This window comes from Rhinolophus sinicus, linkage group LG14 (genome assembly GCF_036562045.2).
Source record: "Rhinolophus sinicus isolate RSC01 linkage group LG14, ASM3656204v1, whole genome shotgun sequence".
Lineage (NCBI taxonomy): Eukaryota > Metazoa > Chordata > Mammalia > Chiroptera > Rhinolophidae > Rhinolophus > Rhinolophus sinicus.
This window is the reverse complement of record NC_133763.1, coordinates 53,024,086-53,044,596: the sequence shown is the minus strand read 5'-3', so window position 1 is coordinate 53,044,596 and position 20,511 is coordinate 53,024,086. Positions and strand designations below refer to the sequence as shown.

At 48.5% G+C, this 20,511-nt stretch overlaps 1 protein-coding gene and 2 non-coding genes across 3 annotated transcripts in view; 2 read left to right on the top strand and 1 right to left on the bottom strand.

Annotated features, from left to right (window-relative positions):
* The window catches only part of IL6R (interleukin 6 receptor), a 43,996-nt gene extending 40,124 nt beyond the window's left edge, over positions 1-3,872 (bottom strand). The window contains exon 1 of the mRNA XM_019713304.2: positions 3,445-3,872. Coding sequence (XP_019568863.2) covers positions 3,445-3,529 — 85 coding nt within the window. The 5' untranslated portion in view covers positions 3,530-3,872. The remainder of the gene's footprint in view (positions 1-3,444) is intronic.
* Positions 1,590-6,428, top strand: LOC109435411 (uncharacterized). Its single transcript, XR_012491731.1, has 4 exons — positions 1,590-1,988; positions 2,418-2,863; positions 3,126-3,331; positions 4,047-6,428. It is a non-coding gene; the product is annotated as an uncharacterized LOC109435411 (transcript).
* A 3,469-nt stretch (positions 6,429-9,897) lies between these two features.
* LOC141568704 (U6 spliceosomal RNA) lies at positions 9,898-10,004 on the top strand. Its single transcript, XR_012491929.1, has one exon. It is a non-coding gene; the product is annotated as a U6 spliceosomal RNA (small nuclear RNA).
* The last annotated feature ends 10,507 nt before the right edge of the window (positions 10,005-20,511 follow it).

The window sequence follows — 20,511 nt, the reverse complement described above, 5'->3', positions numbered from 1 at the left end:
ACTTAGCTCATTCCACCCTCATAACCCCCCGGGAGGTCGTCACCCTGTGGGGCAGTGTAATTATTTAGTTTTCCAGGCGAGGACAGTGAGTCTCCGAGAGGTAAATTCACTCACCTAAGCTCACATTAGTTCTACGTGGCAGGGCTCCAAAAGGTCTGCCTGGCTCCAAAGCCTTAGCCGTTACCTGTACAAGCTGAGCGTTGGTCAGGTGGACAAGAAAAGAAGGTCTGGAGAGGCATAAAGGAAGGAGCAGCAGAAAACCTCTGGACGCTCTAGACCAGCGCTGTCTAATAGAACTTTCTGCAATGCTGGACGCGCTCTAGATCTGTGTTGTCCAATACGGAGGCCACTAGGCATATGTGCTATTTAGCACTTGCTATGTGGCTGGTGCAACTAAGGAACTGTACTTTTAATTTGATTTCATGTTGTTTCCATTTAAATAGCCACACTTGGTAAGTAACTACCATTTAGAGAACAGAGCTGTACACTTTAAGACTGACTTAGAAAAGCTCAGATTGGTGACAGGAATGCTCTGGCTTGCTGCGTTGGTGGCCTTCAGGCCTGGTGGGACAGGGGATGAGGGCAGGGGTGCCTATTTACAGCTTTGAGTACCCGAGCCACTTTGTGTAAGCCTTACAAACAGCCCATGAGGGGAGGGTTTGTTTACTCAGTTCCAGGGGGAGACACTGAGGGTCACAGATGAGGTAATGAGGTCAGGGTCAGCGTATCTGCTGCCTTGGGGTCCTGGCCCTCAATCAGAGGAGCTTCCCTCCTCCACTCCCAGCCCCAGACCGTTTGTCCTGGGTAGTTGGTACTGAGTGGGACGGGTCCGAGAGCTGGGTTTCCTCAGTCGTCTCAGGGACTTACACTTGACCATTTTCAAGTTCCTTTAGGGTGGAGTCTGGGTGGCTGATCGCAGCTAGGCCCCATAGGCTTTTTCATGACCTCCATCAGTGTTCGCTGCAATGAATAAACAAGGGGTGGAGCCAAAGCAAGGAGAGGCTTCTGGCAACTAGAAGCCCACTGGGGGAGGGCCTGCGTTCAGTTCCTCAATCACACTGCCTGGCCAGTTATCCTCAAAGTTGCCAACCACAAGGGCATTTGTTGAAAAGGACATTTCCAGAGCCTCACTCCCAGATATTTCTCTTTGGTAAATCTGGGGCCAAGAATCGGCATTATTGTCAAGCCCCCACCCCCACCCCTAACACACACACACACACACACACACACACACACACACACACCAATTCTGATGCAACTAGACCCAGAACTACGGTTTGAGAAACACTGATTTCGAGTGCGGCTAAGAAAGCACTAAGCCCTGGGGGCAGGAGGAGGTGGCCCTAAAGGGAAGGTCAGAAGTTGAGACAAGATTGAGAGACCTAGAGGTGGCGCCGTGCATTGGAGAAGGCAGAAGGGACCTGAGGCACGCGTGGCCAGCACGCCCAGCTCGAGTCCCAGCTAGTCCAGGCCCCTAGATGGCAGGTCCACCTGAGCCCCTGGCCTGTGGGCAGGCAATGATCTCCAGGAAAGTGGGCCTCGGGCTCTGAGAGCCAGTGGACTTCCCCTCTAACCCAGCTCCACCGCTGCTACCCCTCGGCCCCTCACTTCTCCAAAGCGACATCGCATAGTCATTTGCTCCCATGCTTCCTGTGCAATGTCTTTATTTTTACTCTCAAGTTTGTGGGCTGAGTCTGTGTGGGTGTGAAAGGGGAGCTGGGTATTTTCTACTTCTCTGCATTTTCCTTCTGTACTGGGAGGGCTTTCACTTCCTCCCAAGCTCTCAGTTCTGCCTTTCACGGGCTGTCCAGGCCCTGAGACCACCTTGCGCGTCCCTCCGGAGCACCAGGGAATGGAGAACTGATGGCAGCTGCTGCCCCCCCGCCCCCCTGCCTGATGACCACTTAGGAGTGAGTGAGAGGAAGCGTCAGCTGCAGCAGTAACGGCCCTGGGGCAGGTGCCCTGGGTGTGGTGTGATAGCAACAGAGGTGGGCAGGGGAGTCTTACTCCCTCCTGGGCCATCCCTCGACCCCATGGTGGCCAAGCCCAGGCCTCCACTTCCCTTCCCTTGGATTCTTCTGCCTCAGGACTCAGCCAGCCAGGGGTGACCCTCAGCCTGCACCCAAGCACCCCCAGCTCTGACTGCGGGGCTAGTTCTAGATTTGGGAGTCTTGGGGATCTACTCCACGGCAGCTCAGGGCCACGGAGAGGTGAGCCTCCACCAACGGGGCCTACCAACCTCCAATCACAGCCTCTCGGAACCTCAGTCTCCTCTTTGGGACAAAGAATATTTAGATCCAGTGGCGAATTAGAAAACGTGTAAAGCACAGGAGGCCTCAAGCAGTTACAGCAGCTATAACTGGCAGGACTCATAAATGTGTGCCAAGAAAAGGAATCCCTTTACTTTCCTCCTCCAGGTACAAAGAACACAAACGTCCAGAAAGCTGAGAGTGGCAGGCACACCAGCCCTGGAGCATTACCTCCCAGCAGGAGATCAGGCTGGGTGATGGCCAGGAGGGCAGAGCTGTCTAACACTAAAAGCCAGAGCCACCGGTCTCCCCAGCCATCCGTTCCCAGAAGCCTACTGGCTGCCCCCTTGGTTTTCCCGCTATGTCTTCAAAGACGCCCTCGGACCGTAAAATAAACCTCTGGAGAAGCAGCTGCGGGGCTACACTGGAGGAGAGACTAGACATGCAGCTGGGCGCCTGGCCAGAGCCCGAGGAATGGCCTGGCTGCCGGGGCAGAGTACTGCCAACGGGAGCCAGTGCCCCCTGCCCTCTGCCTCACCCTCCTTCTCCCGCCTGGAAGGGGGGTCCATGTGTGCCAGCCCCAAGATGTCTCACTCTCTGGCAAGCCTCCCCAGGTAGGTTAAAAAATCCCAGGGCTGGGCACACAGCTTGTAGAGCTGGTGTCTGTGACGGGAGTGCAAGCAGAGGAGGGGGGTCGTGACTCAGCGCCGGTGATGTCAGTCCCTTCAGTCAGGGCACTGTCACCCACACTTAGAGCTGGGGGCTGAAGGGTGAGCCAGGCGAGGTGGCCCCCCCCCCAAGAGCTCGGGGTCAAGAGGGGAACCCTGGGCGGGAGCTCCACCCCGCTGGAGTAACCTGGGACGCAACTGTGTAAAGGCTCCTGGAGGCACTGGAAGGAGACCCGCGAGTCAGCTTTCGGAGAACACACCAAGACCGCAGGGAGCTTCCCGGCCACGGGGCAGCCACCAGCAAAGGTGCGGGACGCAGCAGGGGGCACGCGAGCCCCCGCCCGCGACGGCACAGCTGGGTCACCCGGAGCCCTCCCCTGTGCCTGCGGGGACCTCAGCTAGCCACAGAAAAAGGTAGCCGTCACCTCTCCTTCCCTCCCTCCAGCTGCCCGCTGTCTGCGGCGGCCACAGCGGTTTCCCCCACCCGCCAGCTGGCGCGGCCCTCCAGGTGCGCGCGAAGCCCTTACCCAGCACCGGGCAGGGCCCTGGGCCCACTGCCGCCCCAGGCGCAGACAGCAGGGCGGTGAGCAGCGCGCAGCGGACCGCCAGCATGCTTCCTCCTCGGCTAGTGGCCCGTGGTCCCAGGGTGGCAGGCGGGCGGATAATCGGCCGGGCGGCCGGGGCGGGGCGGGGCGGCGGGCGGGTTCAGGCCGGGAGAGCAGCCCCCATCCCCGGGGGGCCAGCGCTCGGCACGCCCAGCGAGTCCCCGAGCCCCGCGCCGCGCTCGGCTTGGCTCCCTCTGGCCGAGCTCGGTGTCAGTGCGACTTCCCACTTGCACGTGACTCAGAGCTGTGGACCGTCCTGGCAACGCAGGAAAACATTTGAGGAACTCGCGCTGAAGTGTCTCTCGGCCCCAGGGTGCTGTTACGAAAGCCCGAGCGATGGCGCAACAGCCCCGCGCCCCGGCCGACTGCAGGGGTGGCTTCCTGCCGCCGCACCTGAGCCCCAGGGCAGGCGACCCGAGCCGGGCGGGGGCGAGCTCGGCTGGGGCCCCTCGCCCCCGTTATTTTGATGAGAGGAGGAGACTTAGCCACCACTGGTCGGTTTTGATTTTTGGTTTCGTGAACAGGGTGAGTATTACGCTGCGAAAGGAACACTTGGAGAGCCCCGGAGGAGGCGATGTGCCTCTCCCCGTTACTGTACAGCAGCGCGTGCAGCCCGGTTGCCCCCCGGAATCACTCTCCCCCAGAGATCCTGATTTAATCGATCTGGGATGAGGCTTGTACCCTGGAAGACTGACTGCGGCACGGGCACCTTCCTTCCCGGTGCCCACCTGTGCCACAGGCTGCAGCACCAGCAAAGATCTGGGGGCTCTGGAGGCCAGCAGAGACCTGGGCTCCATTCAGAACCCTGCCTACTGTCTGTGACTGCTCTTCCAAGTCCCTGAGTTTTAGTTCCCTCATCTGTCAGAGAAAGAAAAAAAGTCTCTGCTCAGGAGATGGCATGGGTACACCTGACACAGGTCTGGGCCACAGGTGCTCAATCGACGTCAAAACCTGCGTGTCCACCCTCCTGATTTGATAGAAACTGGTACTTGGCTCACAGCCATGAAAGGGCCTACAAGGTTCCCCAGGGAGCCTGAGGCTGACAGGACGGCCTCAGAGCTCAGTCTGAAAGGAAAGAAAAGCACTGAAATAAGGTCTAGCCTGAGAAGCGTGTGGACCAGCCGCTGCTTAATTAGCACCGCGCTTTTCCATTTTGGGCTTCAGGCTGGTCCTCACCAGAATCAAGGTTCCTGGGGCAGCTGGAATGGGTGTGGCCTGGCAGGGGCCCCCACGTGGATAGGACCTGGCACCTAGGGACAGAGCTTCTGAAGTGCAGCTCTCAGACCTTTGCCTCTGGGTCTCTCTGTGGTAACCAACCATCAGCAGTGCCACACAGAACCAGGCACATGGCATGATACTCCCACCCCAAGAAGGCTGGTCTGGGTGGCTTTACTCCAGCCACGCCTGTGGAAGGCACCCGGGAGGGCAGTTCTTTGGGCTACCAGCAGCTCTGTCCTGCTGTTTAAATGGGGTTGCAGTTGGTTATATTTTAATAAAAATCTTTTTTAAAAATAAATTAATCAAATAAATTAATAAAACGGTGTGGCAGCAGGGCTGGAAGCTGGTTCCCACTGTGGTTGCTCCCTTCCCCTCTATTTGTGGCGGATGCAGACCTGAAAAGAATCAAAGGGGGACCACAGGTTGTCAACCTGAAACCAGAAAGCTGCAGAAATCCCTCTGCTCAGATAGGAGAGATTGAAAGAGAGATGTTGAAGGCCAAAAACAGATGTCTCAGTCCCCACCTGGCTGACCCCACCAAGGTGGGCCTCCCCCTGTCTAATCCCCTGGTGGGGAGGCTGTGTTCTGGAGTTCCCATCCCAGCTCTGCCACTTGCTGGGCTGTGTGACTTGGGAAAGCTACCAAACCTCTCTGAGCTCTATTTCCTTATTTTTAAGATAAGAGGAACACTGTGCAAATTATCGGTGTTGTCGTTCCAACGAGAAGATAGGGCCCATCTTTTTTCCTCAGCCTCATTTTCTGTATCTCCATGCTTTAAATATAATTGCCGTATTTTACTATGTATAATGAACACATTTTGGCCAAAATTTGTGAGGGAAAAATAAGAACGCGCATTATACATGGGTAGTACTAATTCCGCATCTACATAAATGTTAATTCTTTTATTTATGCCTATGAGTTAAAAGTGTAACTCTAGAAATCAATAATGATATCTGTGTGCAAAATAATACCCTGGGGGCAGCCAGATGGCTCAGTTGGTTACAACGTGAGCTCTCAACAGCAAGGTTGCAGGTTCAATTCCCCCATGGGATGGTGGGTTGCGCCCCCTGCAGCTAGGATTGTGAACAATGGTTCTCCTTAGAGCTGGGCTGCTGTGAGCAGCCGGAGGTCGACGTGACCTGCAGTGGGCTACCATGTGCTGCCATGAGTGGCTGGTGGACAGCGTGAGTGGCCAGCAGCCAGCGAGAGCTGCCGTGAGGTCCTGTGAGCCACCGACTAACAACTGGCAACCGACTGCCTCAGCCAGGGGGGAGCGCAAGGCTCATAATACCAGCATGGGCCAGGGAGCTGTGTCCTGCACAACCAGACTGAGAAACAACGGCTTGAACTGGAGGTGGGGGATGAAGGAAGGGGGAAGAAAATGGCAATTGGACTTGGAGCTGAGCTGCGACCTCTGCAACTAGATTGAAGGACAACGATGGGCCCTGGAGAAACACACTGTTCCCCAATATTCCCCAATAAAAAAAAATACTTTAAAATAATACCCTGGAATACAATCATCCGTTTCAGGTTACAATGACCAACTTGCAACAACAATGAGTTCTTGGCCTTCTATGAAGCATAAATATCGTCCATTTGTGACCAGTACATAAAATTTCTTGGACCATAATTATGTTAAAAAATAAATGCTAAAATTCCTCTATAATACAAAAAACAAGGACCTTAATGTACACAAATACAAATTTGAATTAAAACGAAAGATTTTTTTCCCTGAAGGTTTGGGCCAAAAACATGAGTGCACATTATACACGGCAAAATACGGTATGTTCCTACACTATTATTTACGGCTTCTCACCTCCATGCCTTTGTTCGTTATTCTCTCTGCTAGAAATTCCCTTCTTTGTCCTACACCCTACTCACCCTTAAGACTCGACTGGCATGACTTCTCCAGGAAGGCCCCTGGTCCCTTCCCTACTGCCCTGCCGCCCCGTCATACACAAGATCGGATCAAGTGGTCTCTGTGCTCCCTCAAAGCCCCTGCAGGTTTTGTTCACCCCATCTTCCCTGCCACACCACAAAGCTCAGCTCTGCTCCCCACTGCTGAGCAGGGCCTGGCACAGGGCAAGGGCCTTTTTGGGGCGTGTGGCCTCCCCATGGAGGACAGTCTGAGCAAGCTCTTGACCTCTGTGGAGCCCCATTTGAACTCTACACTACGTGGAGGTTTCAAATCCACGGGCCAACATTCCAGGCTTTGTTATGAAAAACACTGATAAGGAAGAAAACGTACTTGCGTGCAGTTCAGCCCGACCTGCCCTTGCCCAGACCTGGTTCTGATACCAGCACCCTTGGAGTCCCCGAGTCTCATACCTGGTTCCTTGTCCCCATGAAGGAAGAAGACTCAGGACCTGGATTTGGCTAGAGCCCCAGGGTGATCAGAGTGGAAATGAGAATGTCAGTCACCAGAAAACAGAACTGAGAGCCAGACCTGGCTGAAACCCCTGGGGCCGTGGATTTCCCTCCATGCATATGACTCCTCAGCCAGGGAACAAGGACTTTCCCCAGTGCCTTCTCTCGGGAACTGTGCTGTTTACCAAGTGCTTTCACACACGATCTCCTTTAAACTTCTTAACCCTGAGGGCTAGGAGATATTGTCTCCAATTTTCAGATGAGTAAACTGAGGCACGGAGAAGTGAAGTTCAAGGCTGCACAGCTGGGCACTGGCAGTTGTAGAGTGAGGTCTGGCTCCTGGCCCGGAACTCTCACGGAGGGAGGGGCACAGTGGGCACAGGACCAAGGACACTGCAGGACAGCTGTCTGCCCATCACAGCAGGCACTCCAGGATAGGTAGGCTGGGAGGGAAGAGCAGAACCTGGCACTTGCGAGGCCCTCTTCGTGGGCGTCCCAGACCCTCTGCCCTCAACCAGTGTGTGTTCCTGCAGTTGCCCTCTGTCTTCCCTAGAGGAGGAAACTCCAGGCTGGCATGGCTTTTTCTCGGGCTCCTTCCTGGCAAGCAAGTCCTCTGTCACCTTTGACCTGAAGAGATTAAGCCTCTTAAAGTCTGTGGCAGTCAGAGGTCTATTGGAAGCCCCATGGATACTTGTGTCCATTGTTTGAATCTCAAAGTACTTATTTATCATCAGCTCCTCATCCCTCCAGCCTCGAGATGAAGTGATTTGCCAAAGGTCAAAATCCCAGCCATACAGACTGAGCAGAGTCCTCTCTTTTTAATTCCCGCCCCCTCCAGGGTTGGGCTGATGAGTTAGGGCTATTCTCAACTGGGAGATTTAAAAACAATACATGGTGTTCTCTATTCACCGTTAGGGGCCATGGTAATCCTAAAAAGTGCAAGGGGTGGGGTGAGGTGGGGTAGCCATGCAGATCCCTCCCCTGGCCTCGGGCCCTGACTAATCAGTAATTACTAGAAGGTGCTCTTTATTCCCTGAAATCTTCCCCTTCTGTTCTCATCAGCCTGGGAGGAGGCCCATAGCATATGGCCCAGCTGAGGTGTAATATGGGGGCCCCTCAGCTCAGCAAAACTCAGTGTCCGAGGCCGCTGGCAACCCCCAGAATCAAGGCCCAGCCAGGGCTGGCACCCTCAGTCTGCCTGGGAAGACCTGTCCACTGTCACAGTGAGGGTGCAGCACCTCTAGCCTGGGAGGGCAGCGGTCAGGCCCCACTTGCCACCTGCAGCCCAGTTCCATCCCCTTTCTGCTCCATTTCCCATCACGTCACCAGCAGAGTTGACCCCCAGAAAAGGGGGATTTAGCACCATCCTCAGAAAGTGGTTATAAAATTTCTCCACTTCTTGTGATATTTATAGAATGTTATGATTTCGTAACTGTTTAAAAGCACTATTAAAATTAAATGCAGAATTACCACGTGATCCAGCAATGCCTTTTCTGGGTACATGCACAAAAGAATTGAAAGCAGGAGCTCAGACAGATATCTGTGCACCCATGGTCATAGCAGCGTTATTCACAACAGCCAAAAGGTGGAAGCGACCCCGTGTCCATCTGTGGATGAATGATAAAATGTGGTCTATTCAGCCTTCCAAGGGGAGGCAATTCTGACATATGCCACTGTCAACGTAAGAAACTTCCAAACCTGTAGAGAATTGTTATGAGTTTGTCTGAGACCATCTGGTGACAATCGCCTGGAAGCAAAATCTCAACGAATTGAGGAAACGCTCCCAAGAATGGCAGTTTTGCAGCTGATTTCATACATTAGAATCCAAGGAGAAGACTGGGGGGGGTTACATGGAATCCATGGGCGGTAGACTAGGGAGGCCAGAGAAAGCAAAGGGGGACCTCTGGGATTGGATAAAAAGTAAAAGGGAGAGACACATAGTTCCTTAATATTGTGGGTGCAGGATAGTTAGTAACATTTACAGCACATGGAGATGGCATGCGGGGCTCTGTGGTCTCGTGTTCTGGTGCCTGAAGCTGTGCCCTGACGGAGATGACTCTGACATTTCAAAGGTATGTTATCCTAGGTGCAAAAAGACAACAGACTGGCTCACATAAGGTAAAGACTGACTTTTGTCGAGGAAGCTACAAGCCTAGGACATCACTACCTGCCATGGCCTGCTTTTAGGTTAGGAATTTTTACCTTGAGACCGTCCTGTGTGGTTACGCTCAGTCTCTGAGTCTGTAGGGCCTGCGATGCAGCCTCCCCTGAGCTTGTTGGGTTTGGTATATGGCCCCTTCTTCATCCACACTACGACATGAATGAACCTTAAAGACATGCTAAGTGAAATAAGCCAGACACAAGAGGGCAAATATTGTATGAAAAACCAGAGTAGTCAAAGCTCACAGAGACAGAGGGCAGAATAGTGGTTGCAGGGGCCCTGGGGGGCAGACAGAAACGGGCATTAGCATTTAATGCATGGAGTTTCAGTTTGGCCAGATGAGAAGCGTTCTGGGACTGGATATCGTGGTGACGGTTGTACAACAATGTAGATGTACTCAATGCCACTGAGCTCTACACTATAAAATGGTAAATTTTACATTATGTATATTTTACTACATTTTTACAAAAGCATTACAATTATAAGATTAAAAAAGCTAGGAGCTTGAAAATTCAGATACACAAAATAGATGCATTATCGACTAGCTGGGGAAGGGGGAGTGACTCAGGTTATTAAAGGTTATAATATGAAATTCCTTCAGAGAGTAGGCTTTTAAAAATGCAATATACGTGCTCGCTTCAGCAGCACGTAGACTAAAATTGGAACGATACAGAGTAGATTAGCATGGCCCCTGTGCAAGGATGACAGGCAAATTCATGAAGCGTTCCATATTTTTAAAAAAAAATGCAATATACGATTTAATTCTAGGTACACAGACTCTGGAGCCAGACTGCTTGGGTTCAAATCCCAGCTCTACCACTTACTAGCTGTGTGTTCTTTGACAAGTTTTAACACCTCTGTGCTTCAGTGTCTCCATCTGTAAAATAAAGGAAATGAAAGTACCCTCAAGAGATTCTTTGTATAATTAAATTAGTTAACAGGTAACATGTTTATAGAATGCCCAGTGTATGGTAAGTCTTATATGAATGTTAAATAAAGGTAAATAAGGAAATTTTCCCCAAACACATTCTCTCTAGACAGAAGAGTCCATCTGAATATGTTTCTTTTTTAATTCTGGCTTGTGATATCACCCGTAAAATGAGTAGGTTGAAATAGAATTGGGTCATTGGCTGCTTTTGACGGCCACTTCTAGCTCAGTGGGTTTAACTGTGTTCTGATTAGAGAGCTGTTTACTAACAGACGTAACAGTTCCAGCTGCTGGGTTTGCTTCTGCTGTCAGCAGCAATCTCTTGTCCAAGCTGGGGCCGCTGCAGCAACTACCCCTATCTGCCATTTCATCTTTCCTGGAAGGTGTTCTAAACTTGGACTTCACGGGTACGCGTGAGCTGTTTATTCTTGCACTTCCCAGCAGAGGCTGCGTTACACTCTGGATGTTTGCAGAATGAGGGTTGAGTAATGATTACCCTTCACATCGCTGATATTTGCTTCTTTGCAGCCATTAGCTACTCTTTAGCAAGCATCTTTGGATGTGTAGCTATATATGTGTAGACACACGTGTATAAGCAGATTCCCGAGCCAAACTGCCTGAGTTCAAATCCAGCTCGGGCATTGACCAGCTGGGGGGACCTTGGACAATTGCTCAACCCCGCGGGTCACTCACTATAATTGACCTTGGAGCAGCCTTGGACAGGTTCATCATTCCTTCCTTCTTAATCCACTCTTGCCTTTTTTTTTCTTTTTTTTTTTTGCCATTTTATTTATTTTTTATTTTTATAATTTATTTTTTAAATTTATTGGGGTGACAATTGTTAGTAAAATTGCATAGATTTCAGGTGTACAATTCTGTATTACATCATCTATAAATCCCATTGTGTATTCACCACCCAGAGTCCGTTCTCCTTCCATCACCATATATTTGATCCTCTTGGCTTTTTTGACATCACACTTTCCTCTCACCTTCCCAGTCTCTTTTATAAGTTCTTCCTCTTCAACCTGATGTCTTAGTGTTGGAATTGCTCCCCAGGCCGCCTTTTCCTCCCAAACATTCTTTCCCGAGTCCATTTCCTCATTCCCACTGACTCTCAAATATTTCTCTTCAGCCCAGGCCTTTCTTTGGCACGTGTGGCCAGCACATACACCTGCCTACTTGGCACCTCCAATCTGAGGTCTCGTGCGTGCGTCTCAAACTTAGTGCGCCCAAAACTGAATCGTCGCCTTCTTCTCACTACGTGATGTCCCTCCTACATTCTCTGTCTCAGGGATTCGCTCCACCACTGGCCCATGTCACAAACTTAGGGGGCATCTTTAACTTCCTTCTCCTCTCCTGTCATCCAGTTCATTCAGCATCACTTCGACCTCCAGAATAAATCTCAAATCCATCTGCCTCTGCGCATTCACTGCTACCACACTAGTTCTATGCTACCATCTCTCTCGGACTTCTGAAATTGTGTCTTAACTGATTTCCGCTGTCCACGATTGCCCTTTCAATCTATCCTCCACACAGCTGCCAGAATGCTTTTTTAAAAAAATGCAAATTCAGGAGTCGGCCCAGTGGCTCAGAGGGTTAGAGCTCTGTGCTCCTAACTCCGAAGGCTGCTGGTTCAATTCCCACATGGGCCAGTGGGCTCTCAACCACAAGGTTGCTGGTTCGATTCCTCGAGTCCCGCAAGGGATGGTGGGCAGTGCCCCCTGCAACTAAGATTGAACACAGCACCTTGAGCTGAGCTGCCGCTGAGCTCCCAGATGGCTCAGTTGGTTGGAGTGTGTCCTCTCAACCACAAGGTTGCCGGTTCGACTCCCACAAGGCATGGTGGGCTCTGCCCCCTGCAACTAGCAGCGGCAACTGGACCTGGAGCTGAGCTGCGCCCTCCACAGCTAAGACTGAAAGGACAACAACTTGAAGCTGAACGGCATCCTCCACAACTAAGATTGAAAGGACAACAACGTGACTTGGAGAAAAGTCCTGGAAGTACACACTGTTCCCCAATAACGTCCTGTTCCCCTTCCCCAATAAAATCTTTTTAAAAAATGCAAATTCAATCAAGTCATGTGGCTGCTTAGAGCCTTCCATGCCTGCTCATAAGCACTGTTTTTGTCTAGTTATCACTGTACCTTCGGTGCATAAGGCAAGTTCCTGGCACAGAGTAGACACTCAATAAATATTTAGGCATGAATAAACAAATGAACGGTCACGACCTCTTTCAAGGAATCTTCGTTTCCATCAAAGTGGAAGAGGGAATGAAGGCCATCTATGGAAAGCCCACAGCTAACAACATACTTAATGGTGAAAGAATGAAAGCTTTCCCCCTAAATCAGAAACAAAACAAGGACTCTCACTTTTGCCACCTCTATTTGACATGGCCCTACATGTTCTAGCCGAAGCAATTAAGCCAGGAAAAGAAACTCAAGGCAGCCAAATCAGAAAGGAAGAAGTAAAGTTATCTCTGCTCAAATAAGATACATGATCTTATTTGTTTAGAAAATGCAAAAGAGTTCACCAAAACAACTGTTAGAGCTAATAAGTGAATTCAGCTAAGTTGCAAGATACAAAATTAACCCACAAAAATTGGTTGCATTTCTATTCACTAGCAATGAACAGTCAGAAAAGGAAACTAAGAAAACAATTCCATTTACAATGGCATCAGAAATGTGAAATACTTACAAATAAATTTAACCCACAAGGCAAAAGACTTGTACACTGAGAACTACAAAACACTGCTAAAAGAAATTACAGCCATAAATAAAGGGAAAGACCGCTTATGTCTTATGGTCCTGGACTGGGAGACAACATTGTTAAGATGGCAATACTATCCAAAGTGATCCACACATTCAATGCAAGCCCTATCAAAATCCAAATATCACTTTTTGAAGAAATAGAAAAACTCACTCTAAAAGTCATATGAAATCTCAAAGGATCCTGAATACACAAAAACAATCTTGAAAAAACAGGACAAAGTTGGAGAACTTTCGCTTTCTGATTTCAAAACTTACTATAAAGCTGCAGTAATTCAAAAAGTGTGGCACCAGCATAAGGACAGACATATAGACCAATAGGATAGACTACAGAGCCCAGAAATAAATCCTTACACATATGGTCAATTGATTTTTTTTTCAGCTTTATTGAGGTATAATTGATAGCTGCAATTGATTTTTGACAAGGACGGTCATTTTAACAAATGGTGCTGGGAAAACTGGATATCAACATGCAAATGAAAGAAGTTGGGTCTTTACCTTAGAGCATATACAAAAAAATTAACTCAAAATGTACCTAAGACCTAAACATAAGAGTTAAAACTATAAAACTCTTAGAAGAAAACGTGGAAAAATCTTCATGACATTGGATTTGGCAATGATTTCTTAGATATGACACAAAGCAAAAGCCAACAAAAGAAAAAAATAGATAAATTGAACTTCGTCAGATTTCCGTGTATCAGAGGACAGACGTATCAAGAGAATGAAAAGACAACCCATAGAATGAGGAAAAGTATTTGTAAATCATATATCTGATAAGGGATCAACATTCATAATATACTGTCTAAAGAACTCCTACAACTCAACAACAACAAGAAACAACCCAATTCAAAAATGGACAAAGGACTTAAACAGACATTTCTCTAGAAAAGATATACAAATGGCCACCAATGAAAAGACGCTCAACATCATTAGTCATTAGGGAAATGCAAACCCAAAGCACTTTACACCCACAAGGATGGCTATTAATAAAAAACCAAAAATAAGTGTTGATGAGGATATGGAGAAATTTGAGTCTTGGTGCACTGCTGACAGGAATGTAAAATGGTGCGACCTCTGTGAAAATGTGTAGGGGTTCCTCAAATACTAAACATAGACTTCCTATAGGATCCAGCAGTTCCACTCCTTGTATATACCCAGAAAGCTTGAAAGCAGGCATTTGACAGCTCCTTGTGTACCCATGTTCATTAGCAGGATTATTCATAATAGTAAGAGTTGACTGATGGCCTTCGAGGTGGATTTTTTCCTGCCTTTGGACTTGAACTGAAACTTTGGCTTTTTCCTTTGGCTTTGAGCCTGCTGGGCTTTGGACAGAACTGCCCCACTGACTCTCCTGGTTCTCAGACCTTCAGATTTTGACGGAACTACACATTGACTCTCCAGCGTCTCCAGCTTGCGAACTCACCCTGTGATCTTGGGACTTGTCCGCCTCTGTAATCACATGAGCCTATTCCTTACAATAAACATCTATTATGTATTATAATACATATATACGTAAAGAGATGTATTATGCACACATGTCGGATATATACGTCCATCCATATGAATATACCTATTTCGGAGATATATGTACATATATCTCCTGTTGGTTCCATTTCTCTGGAGAACTTTGACTAATACAGGCAGGAATGGAGGTGAGAAAAAATGACCATCATTAAAGGTGTGAGAGTTTGGGAATTCCTATTCACTTGAAAGGCAGCAGGGTCCTAGTGGACTTGACGCTAGGCTAGGCCTTCAAGGTACCGTCTCTATAGGTAGGTGTGGAAGGGTTAGAAAGGTGAGGGGGAAAAGGTAGAGAAAACTCCAGTATGAGCAAAGACCTGAAGACAGGAAAATTCGGGCGGCTTTTGAAAAACTGCACATCACAGCATAACATTTCATAGTTTTTTGCTTGTCTGCACACACCCTATTGAGTCATCACATTGGAAGGCACTGAAAGCTGGGACCCAAATGGATAATAAACTTGCCAAACATTTCACACAGCAAGTCATAAGCTGTTAGTTCCCACCCCAAACCCACGGCTTCTAGAGTTAAGTACAATCCATTCAAGACACTTCAAAATGCCTTTCCTTTCTCTTTCCCATAAGCCCTCCCCTGACATACTGCATTTCGTCCAAAGAAGGCTTGGGGTTTCCAGACAGAGCCCAGAAACATGGGTAGGTGGCAAATGACTTAGCCAAGCCCCAAAAAGCCAACTCTTAAGCTGCCAGCAGGAAAAGCTGAGAAGCAACCCCACAAAATCTTCCAAAGGCTCATGAACTGGCAGGTCTAAGGACCTCTGGAACTGAGGGTGTGTGTGTGTGAATAAGGAGGGGCAGCTGAAAGCAGTCTGAGAAGCAGATCTCCAGATCTCCTCCTTCCACTCTGTTACTGGGTTACTGTCCCCACTTACCCCCACAGATATCTGCAGGTTTTATCCCCTGGCAAGGGGAAAACAGAGGGTCTGCGAAGCGGGGGACACCAGGCCCATTTGGGATCAAAGGTGTGGTTTCTGAAGTGGAGGACGGCTTTTTGTGCGCAGTGCTGCACGTTGAGGCCACAGCTCTCTGCCTCCTTCCAGCAACCAGAATGCTGGTGGCCAGATCTTCTCTCTCCTGGAAGGAGACTGGTAGATTCTTCTCCAGGAAATCTGACTCACCAAGAGGAGAGACCTAAAGATCCAGACATTTGGGGATTCTCCCAGAAACGGCCCCATCCAGATACCCCGCCATACACAGAGCTTCCCACCAGCATTTTGGTTCCTGTGTCAGGTATCCCCCCCTTTTTCCTCCGTACCCCCCTCCACCTCACCCCTGCACTGGGAGGCTCCCAGGTATATGCAAGGTCCCGCACCCTCCAACTCCTGGTTGGTTTGGCCAGTGTGGGGCCCAGAAAGAAAACAGGAGGAAGGGAGGAGGTGAAGTCGGGCATTTCTTTTTCTGTTCCTCTCTGATGGGTCTCCTTAAGCTTCCCCTGTCTCTCAACCAAAGTTACAAGCCCTCCTCCCTACACTCTGCCTTTGTAAGCAGGCATTTTGTAAAAGAAATCCTCCTGGAATTATCTTCCTCTGAATGAGCCATATGTTTGTTTACTATTTATGATTGGGACCTAACTGATAGAGCCCCCCACCCCTCATAAGTGATCAGATAGCCAAGGGTTACCAGACAGTTGAGAAAAGCCGCAAGCATGGATGATAAAAACAAACAAACAAAAAACAGAATGAAAACCAACTTGCAGAAACAGAGTCAGTTTAGGAAGAAGACTTTTTAAGAAAAAGTATCATTAATATCCTCAGAGAGACACTAAAAGATAGTGAACCAGAAGTGGGATGCTATTTAAAAATAGAAAGAACATTAGGAGATCAAAACAAGAGCTCTTGGAAATGAAAACCATGAAAGCAGAAATTACAAACTCAGTAGAAGAGTTAAAAGATAAAGTTAAATGTTCCGAAAGATAGAGCAAAAAAAACAAGGAAATAGAAAGCAAAAGGAAAAGATAAAATTAGAAAAACAGTCCAAGAAGTACGCTGTTTGCATAATAAGACAGAGAAGAGAAAACAGAGAAGGAGAAACAATTCAAGAAGATTTCTCAGAAGGAAAGAACATGAGCTTTTGGCCTGAATGAGCCCACTGAGTGCCTATTACAGGGATGAAACCAGGGCCCCCCATCAGGGGACACTGAAGACAAAGAAAGAATTTGCAAACTTCCAGAGAGAGACAAAAAATAATAACCACAAAAGGACCCATGTGCCAGTTGTTCATGTATTGTTTCTCAGCTCCAAGTTCACCTTTTAAAACCTTCTTGGTGATCATGAATGGGGCTCTTTCAAGCATTTCTCCTTTTCAGTGAGTGCAATGTTACCCTTTTAGGTAGAAGTTGCTGGAGGGCCATTGCAGGAAGCAGGGGCTTTGCCTGCCCGCTCCAGCAGCTGCGCCGTAGGTCACAGGTGTGTCTCTGCCCCACCTCAGCGTCCTCCCACTGCTGTAACCCTCAGACAAGGACAGGGAGCCCGCCATGCCTACTGCACCAGCGCCCCCTCTGTGTGCCAAGCCATCGGCTGTGCTCACCTGTGCCCTGAAGAGTTGCTTCCTATTCTGGCCATCCACTGGGCTGCAGACACCATTTCCAGTGAGGTCTGACCCCCTGCTTTGGAGAAGGGTCCCTTCCAAGTTTCCTCTTCCTGAGGGAGAGCCCTCAGCCCTCGGGTACCAGAGTTCTCTTACACTTTATAACGATCCCTGTGTCATAGCCTAATACTTCTTTAGATTACACTTCCCTGTTTAAATCATGGTGCGGTCCTATGTCCTCATTACACCCAGACTGATACAACCAGGAATCAGAATGAGTTGGTCTCAATAGCGACCCCAGAAGAAAGAAGGCAACGGAACCATGCTTCTAGCATTGTGACGGGAAAGTATTCTCAACCTAGAATTCTATACCCAGCCAAAATGTGGATCATATATGAGGGTAGAATAGGGACACTTGAAATAAACCCTGGAGAGTTTGACTCTTCACACACAAATGAGGCCAACAACAAACAGAACAGGCCCATGGATTTGTAGGAGGGAGAAAGCTGCAGGAGAGGGACTCAGGCCCACCTGGGTGTGAGGGGGCTCCCACAGGAAGAACCAGCCTGCACACACCTATGTACAGAAACGCGTGGAGGTCTGCATCCACAGACAACGCGCAGCGGGACAGCCAACCATTTCCTCCTTGCTTTCAGAACCAGGCTCAGTCCTCCAGACACGCTTAGCTGTGGTTTATGAAGGGCCAAGATCACGGGGACTTTCCAGGGCCTTCCTTTCCCCTCCCCAGCCCTCTGCTCTCAGGGTCCCCAAGTCAAACAATCAAGATGCACATTTCCGCTTCCAGGCACCACACCCATCCCGTTCCTGAGGTGATGGAGGGGAGGGGGAGAACTCCCGAGTCATCGAATAGCTTGTGAAATGAAACAATCATGAACATACACAGTCATACACAAGTGGCCCTGTAAGATTATAATGAATTAAAAGCAAAAAGTCTGTTTGTGATGCTGAAAGAAAGAGCTGGACTTACTGCTAGCACTGGGTGGTTTAAATAGATGAGGAGACTCAGGGTCTGCTGCCCCCCACCAGGCGTCTGCCCGCAACTGGAGCCGCCTGAAGTTGTGCTTGTGGAGGGAGCTAGATAAGTGGGTTGGGGAGGAGGGGAGCCCGGGATCCCGCCTCCTCCCGCCCCTGCACGCACACAGGCACACACACTCACTTCCCTCCCTCCATTTCCCTTTCCGTTTCCCTCCCAGTCCTGTTCCCTCCCCACACCTCCCTTTCTCTCCCCTGCCCTCTCCCTTTTATTACTTCTCATCTCAAGCTTTAGGTCTCTGGGTCTCCTGCATCTCTGCTCTCCCTTTCTTTCCTCTTCTCTGCCTTCCCTCTCTCCCTTCCTCCCTGCTCTTGACATCTACACTCCTTCTTGTGGGGCCTCCCGCCACAGCCCACACCCCAGTGTCCCCGCCCCCCACCCTGTGATTTGACGTGAGTGTGTGGGGCTCTTGCCCTGCGCCCCACACTTCAAATGCCCCACGTTACACACACACACACACACACACACACACACACACCCCGGGCACTTGCCTGGTCGAAGTACTTGGCGAAAGGGAAGGAACGTGGTTCAGCTTGAGGACGTGTGCTGGGTGGCACAGGGGACACCTCTGTCTTGCTCCAGGTCGCGGCTGAGTAGGGGCGTGAGGTCTGGGAAATGATACAGCCATTTTGCTGCTCCGGGAGGAACCAACCTTGGGACTTTGCCCCCGGCACTACCACCACCCAAATGATAACCGGAGACAGCTGAGCTAAAGCCTGCTCACACACGGCTGTTTGGGTTTTTCCAATCCTCTAACCCAAAGTCAGCAAACCCTAGCACTTAGACCATGACAATCGCACTGAGCATTTGAGTACAGCATGTGATGGATGAATCTCACGAATGTAAAAGAAGCCAGACACACAATAGTACAGACTATATGATTCAATTTATAAAAACCGGCAAAACTGACCTATGGTGTGGGGGTCAAGACAAAGGCTACCTTTGGGGCGGTGGGGGGATAGTGTATCAGCCGGGCACAGGGAGATTTCCTGTGGTGCTTACATAGGTCGTTCACTTATTGGAGTTATTTCTAGATAATTGTTTTTGGAACTTGTTGTAAGTGGTACTTTTCTTCTTTTTAATACCTTTTTGTTGAAATATATTATCCACAGCCATGAACTGTAGTAATGTTAAGTGTATAGTTCAGTGAACTTTTGCACAGGCATGTATCCGTGAAAGCTCCACCCAGATCAAGATATAGGGTATTTCTAGCATCCCAGAAGGTTCTTGCCAATCCCATTCCCACAAAAGAGAAACCACTGCTCTGAGAGTGACTAGTGTTCGTTCTGCCTCTTCTTGATTTGGGCACAAATTAAGTCGTACAGAGTGTGATCTGTGGCGTCTGGTTTATCTTGTTCATCATAATGTCTGTGAGATTAATCCATGTTATTGCGTGCATCCACAGTTTATCTAGAAAGAATAAACTCACTGTGTGAATGTACAGTTTGTTTATCCAGTCTGTTGCTAGGCCTTGAACTGCTCTGATATTTTAGCTATTGTGCATAAAGCTGCTGTGATGTCTTTTGATGGACATATATGCATGTGTTTCTCTCACCTCGGAGTGAATTTCCTGGTTATCAACTCGGCGTACCATTAGCTTTCGTAGCTAGCTAGTTGTAGATACTGCCAAACAGTTTTCCAAGAGTACATGAGCCCGTTTTCAATCCCACCAGCAAGATATGAGAATTGCTTTACACCCTTGCCAACGCTTGGTATCACTGGTCTATTTAATTTTAGCCCTTTGTGTCGTTATGGTTTTAATTAACATTTCCCTATGGTCAAATATCTTTCACATGTTTATTGGTATTTTGCATGTCATCTTCTTTGAAATGCCCCCTCAAGTCTTAGGCTCATTTTTAAGTTGCATTATTTGTCTGTTTTCTTAATTATTTCTAGTTCTTTACATATTCTGACGTAAATTGTTTGTTGGATATGTGGAATGCAAATGTATTCTACCAGACTGAACATGAATTTTCACTCTCTTAGTGATGTCTTTTGATAAACAGGAGCTTTTCATTTGAATAAAATTTCTAGTTTATCAATATTTTAATGTTATGGTTAACACCTGCTTAAGAAATCTCTCTCTACCCCAAGGTCATAAAAATAGCCTTATTTTCTTAGAGAGGCTTTATTTTCTTTATTTTGGCCTATGACTCATTGTGAATTGATCTATTGTATACGGTGTGAGGTAGAGGTTGACATTTATTTTTTCCATACACATCTCATTGCTCCAGCACTATTTATTTGAAAGAACATCTGATTATCGATTGTACATAAAAATAGAAGCAATTTTTGTTTGACCTTGCAGTTGTAAACTTACTACTTCATTTATTATTAATAATAGTTTATCTGCAGATTCTTTTGGGTTTTCTGTGTACACAATCATGTCCGTCACAACGGGTTGCTGTCTTTCTTTCCAATGCTTGCAACTT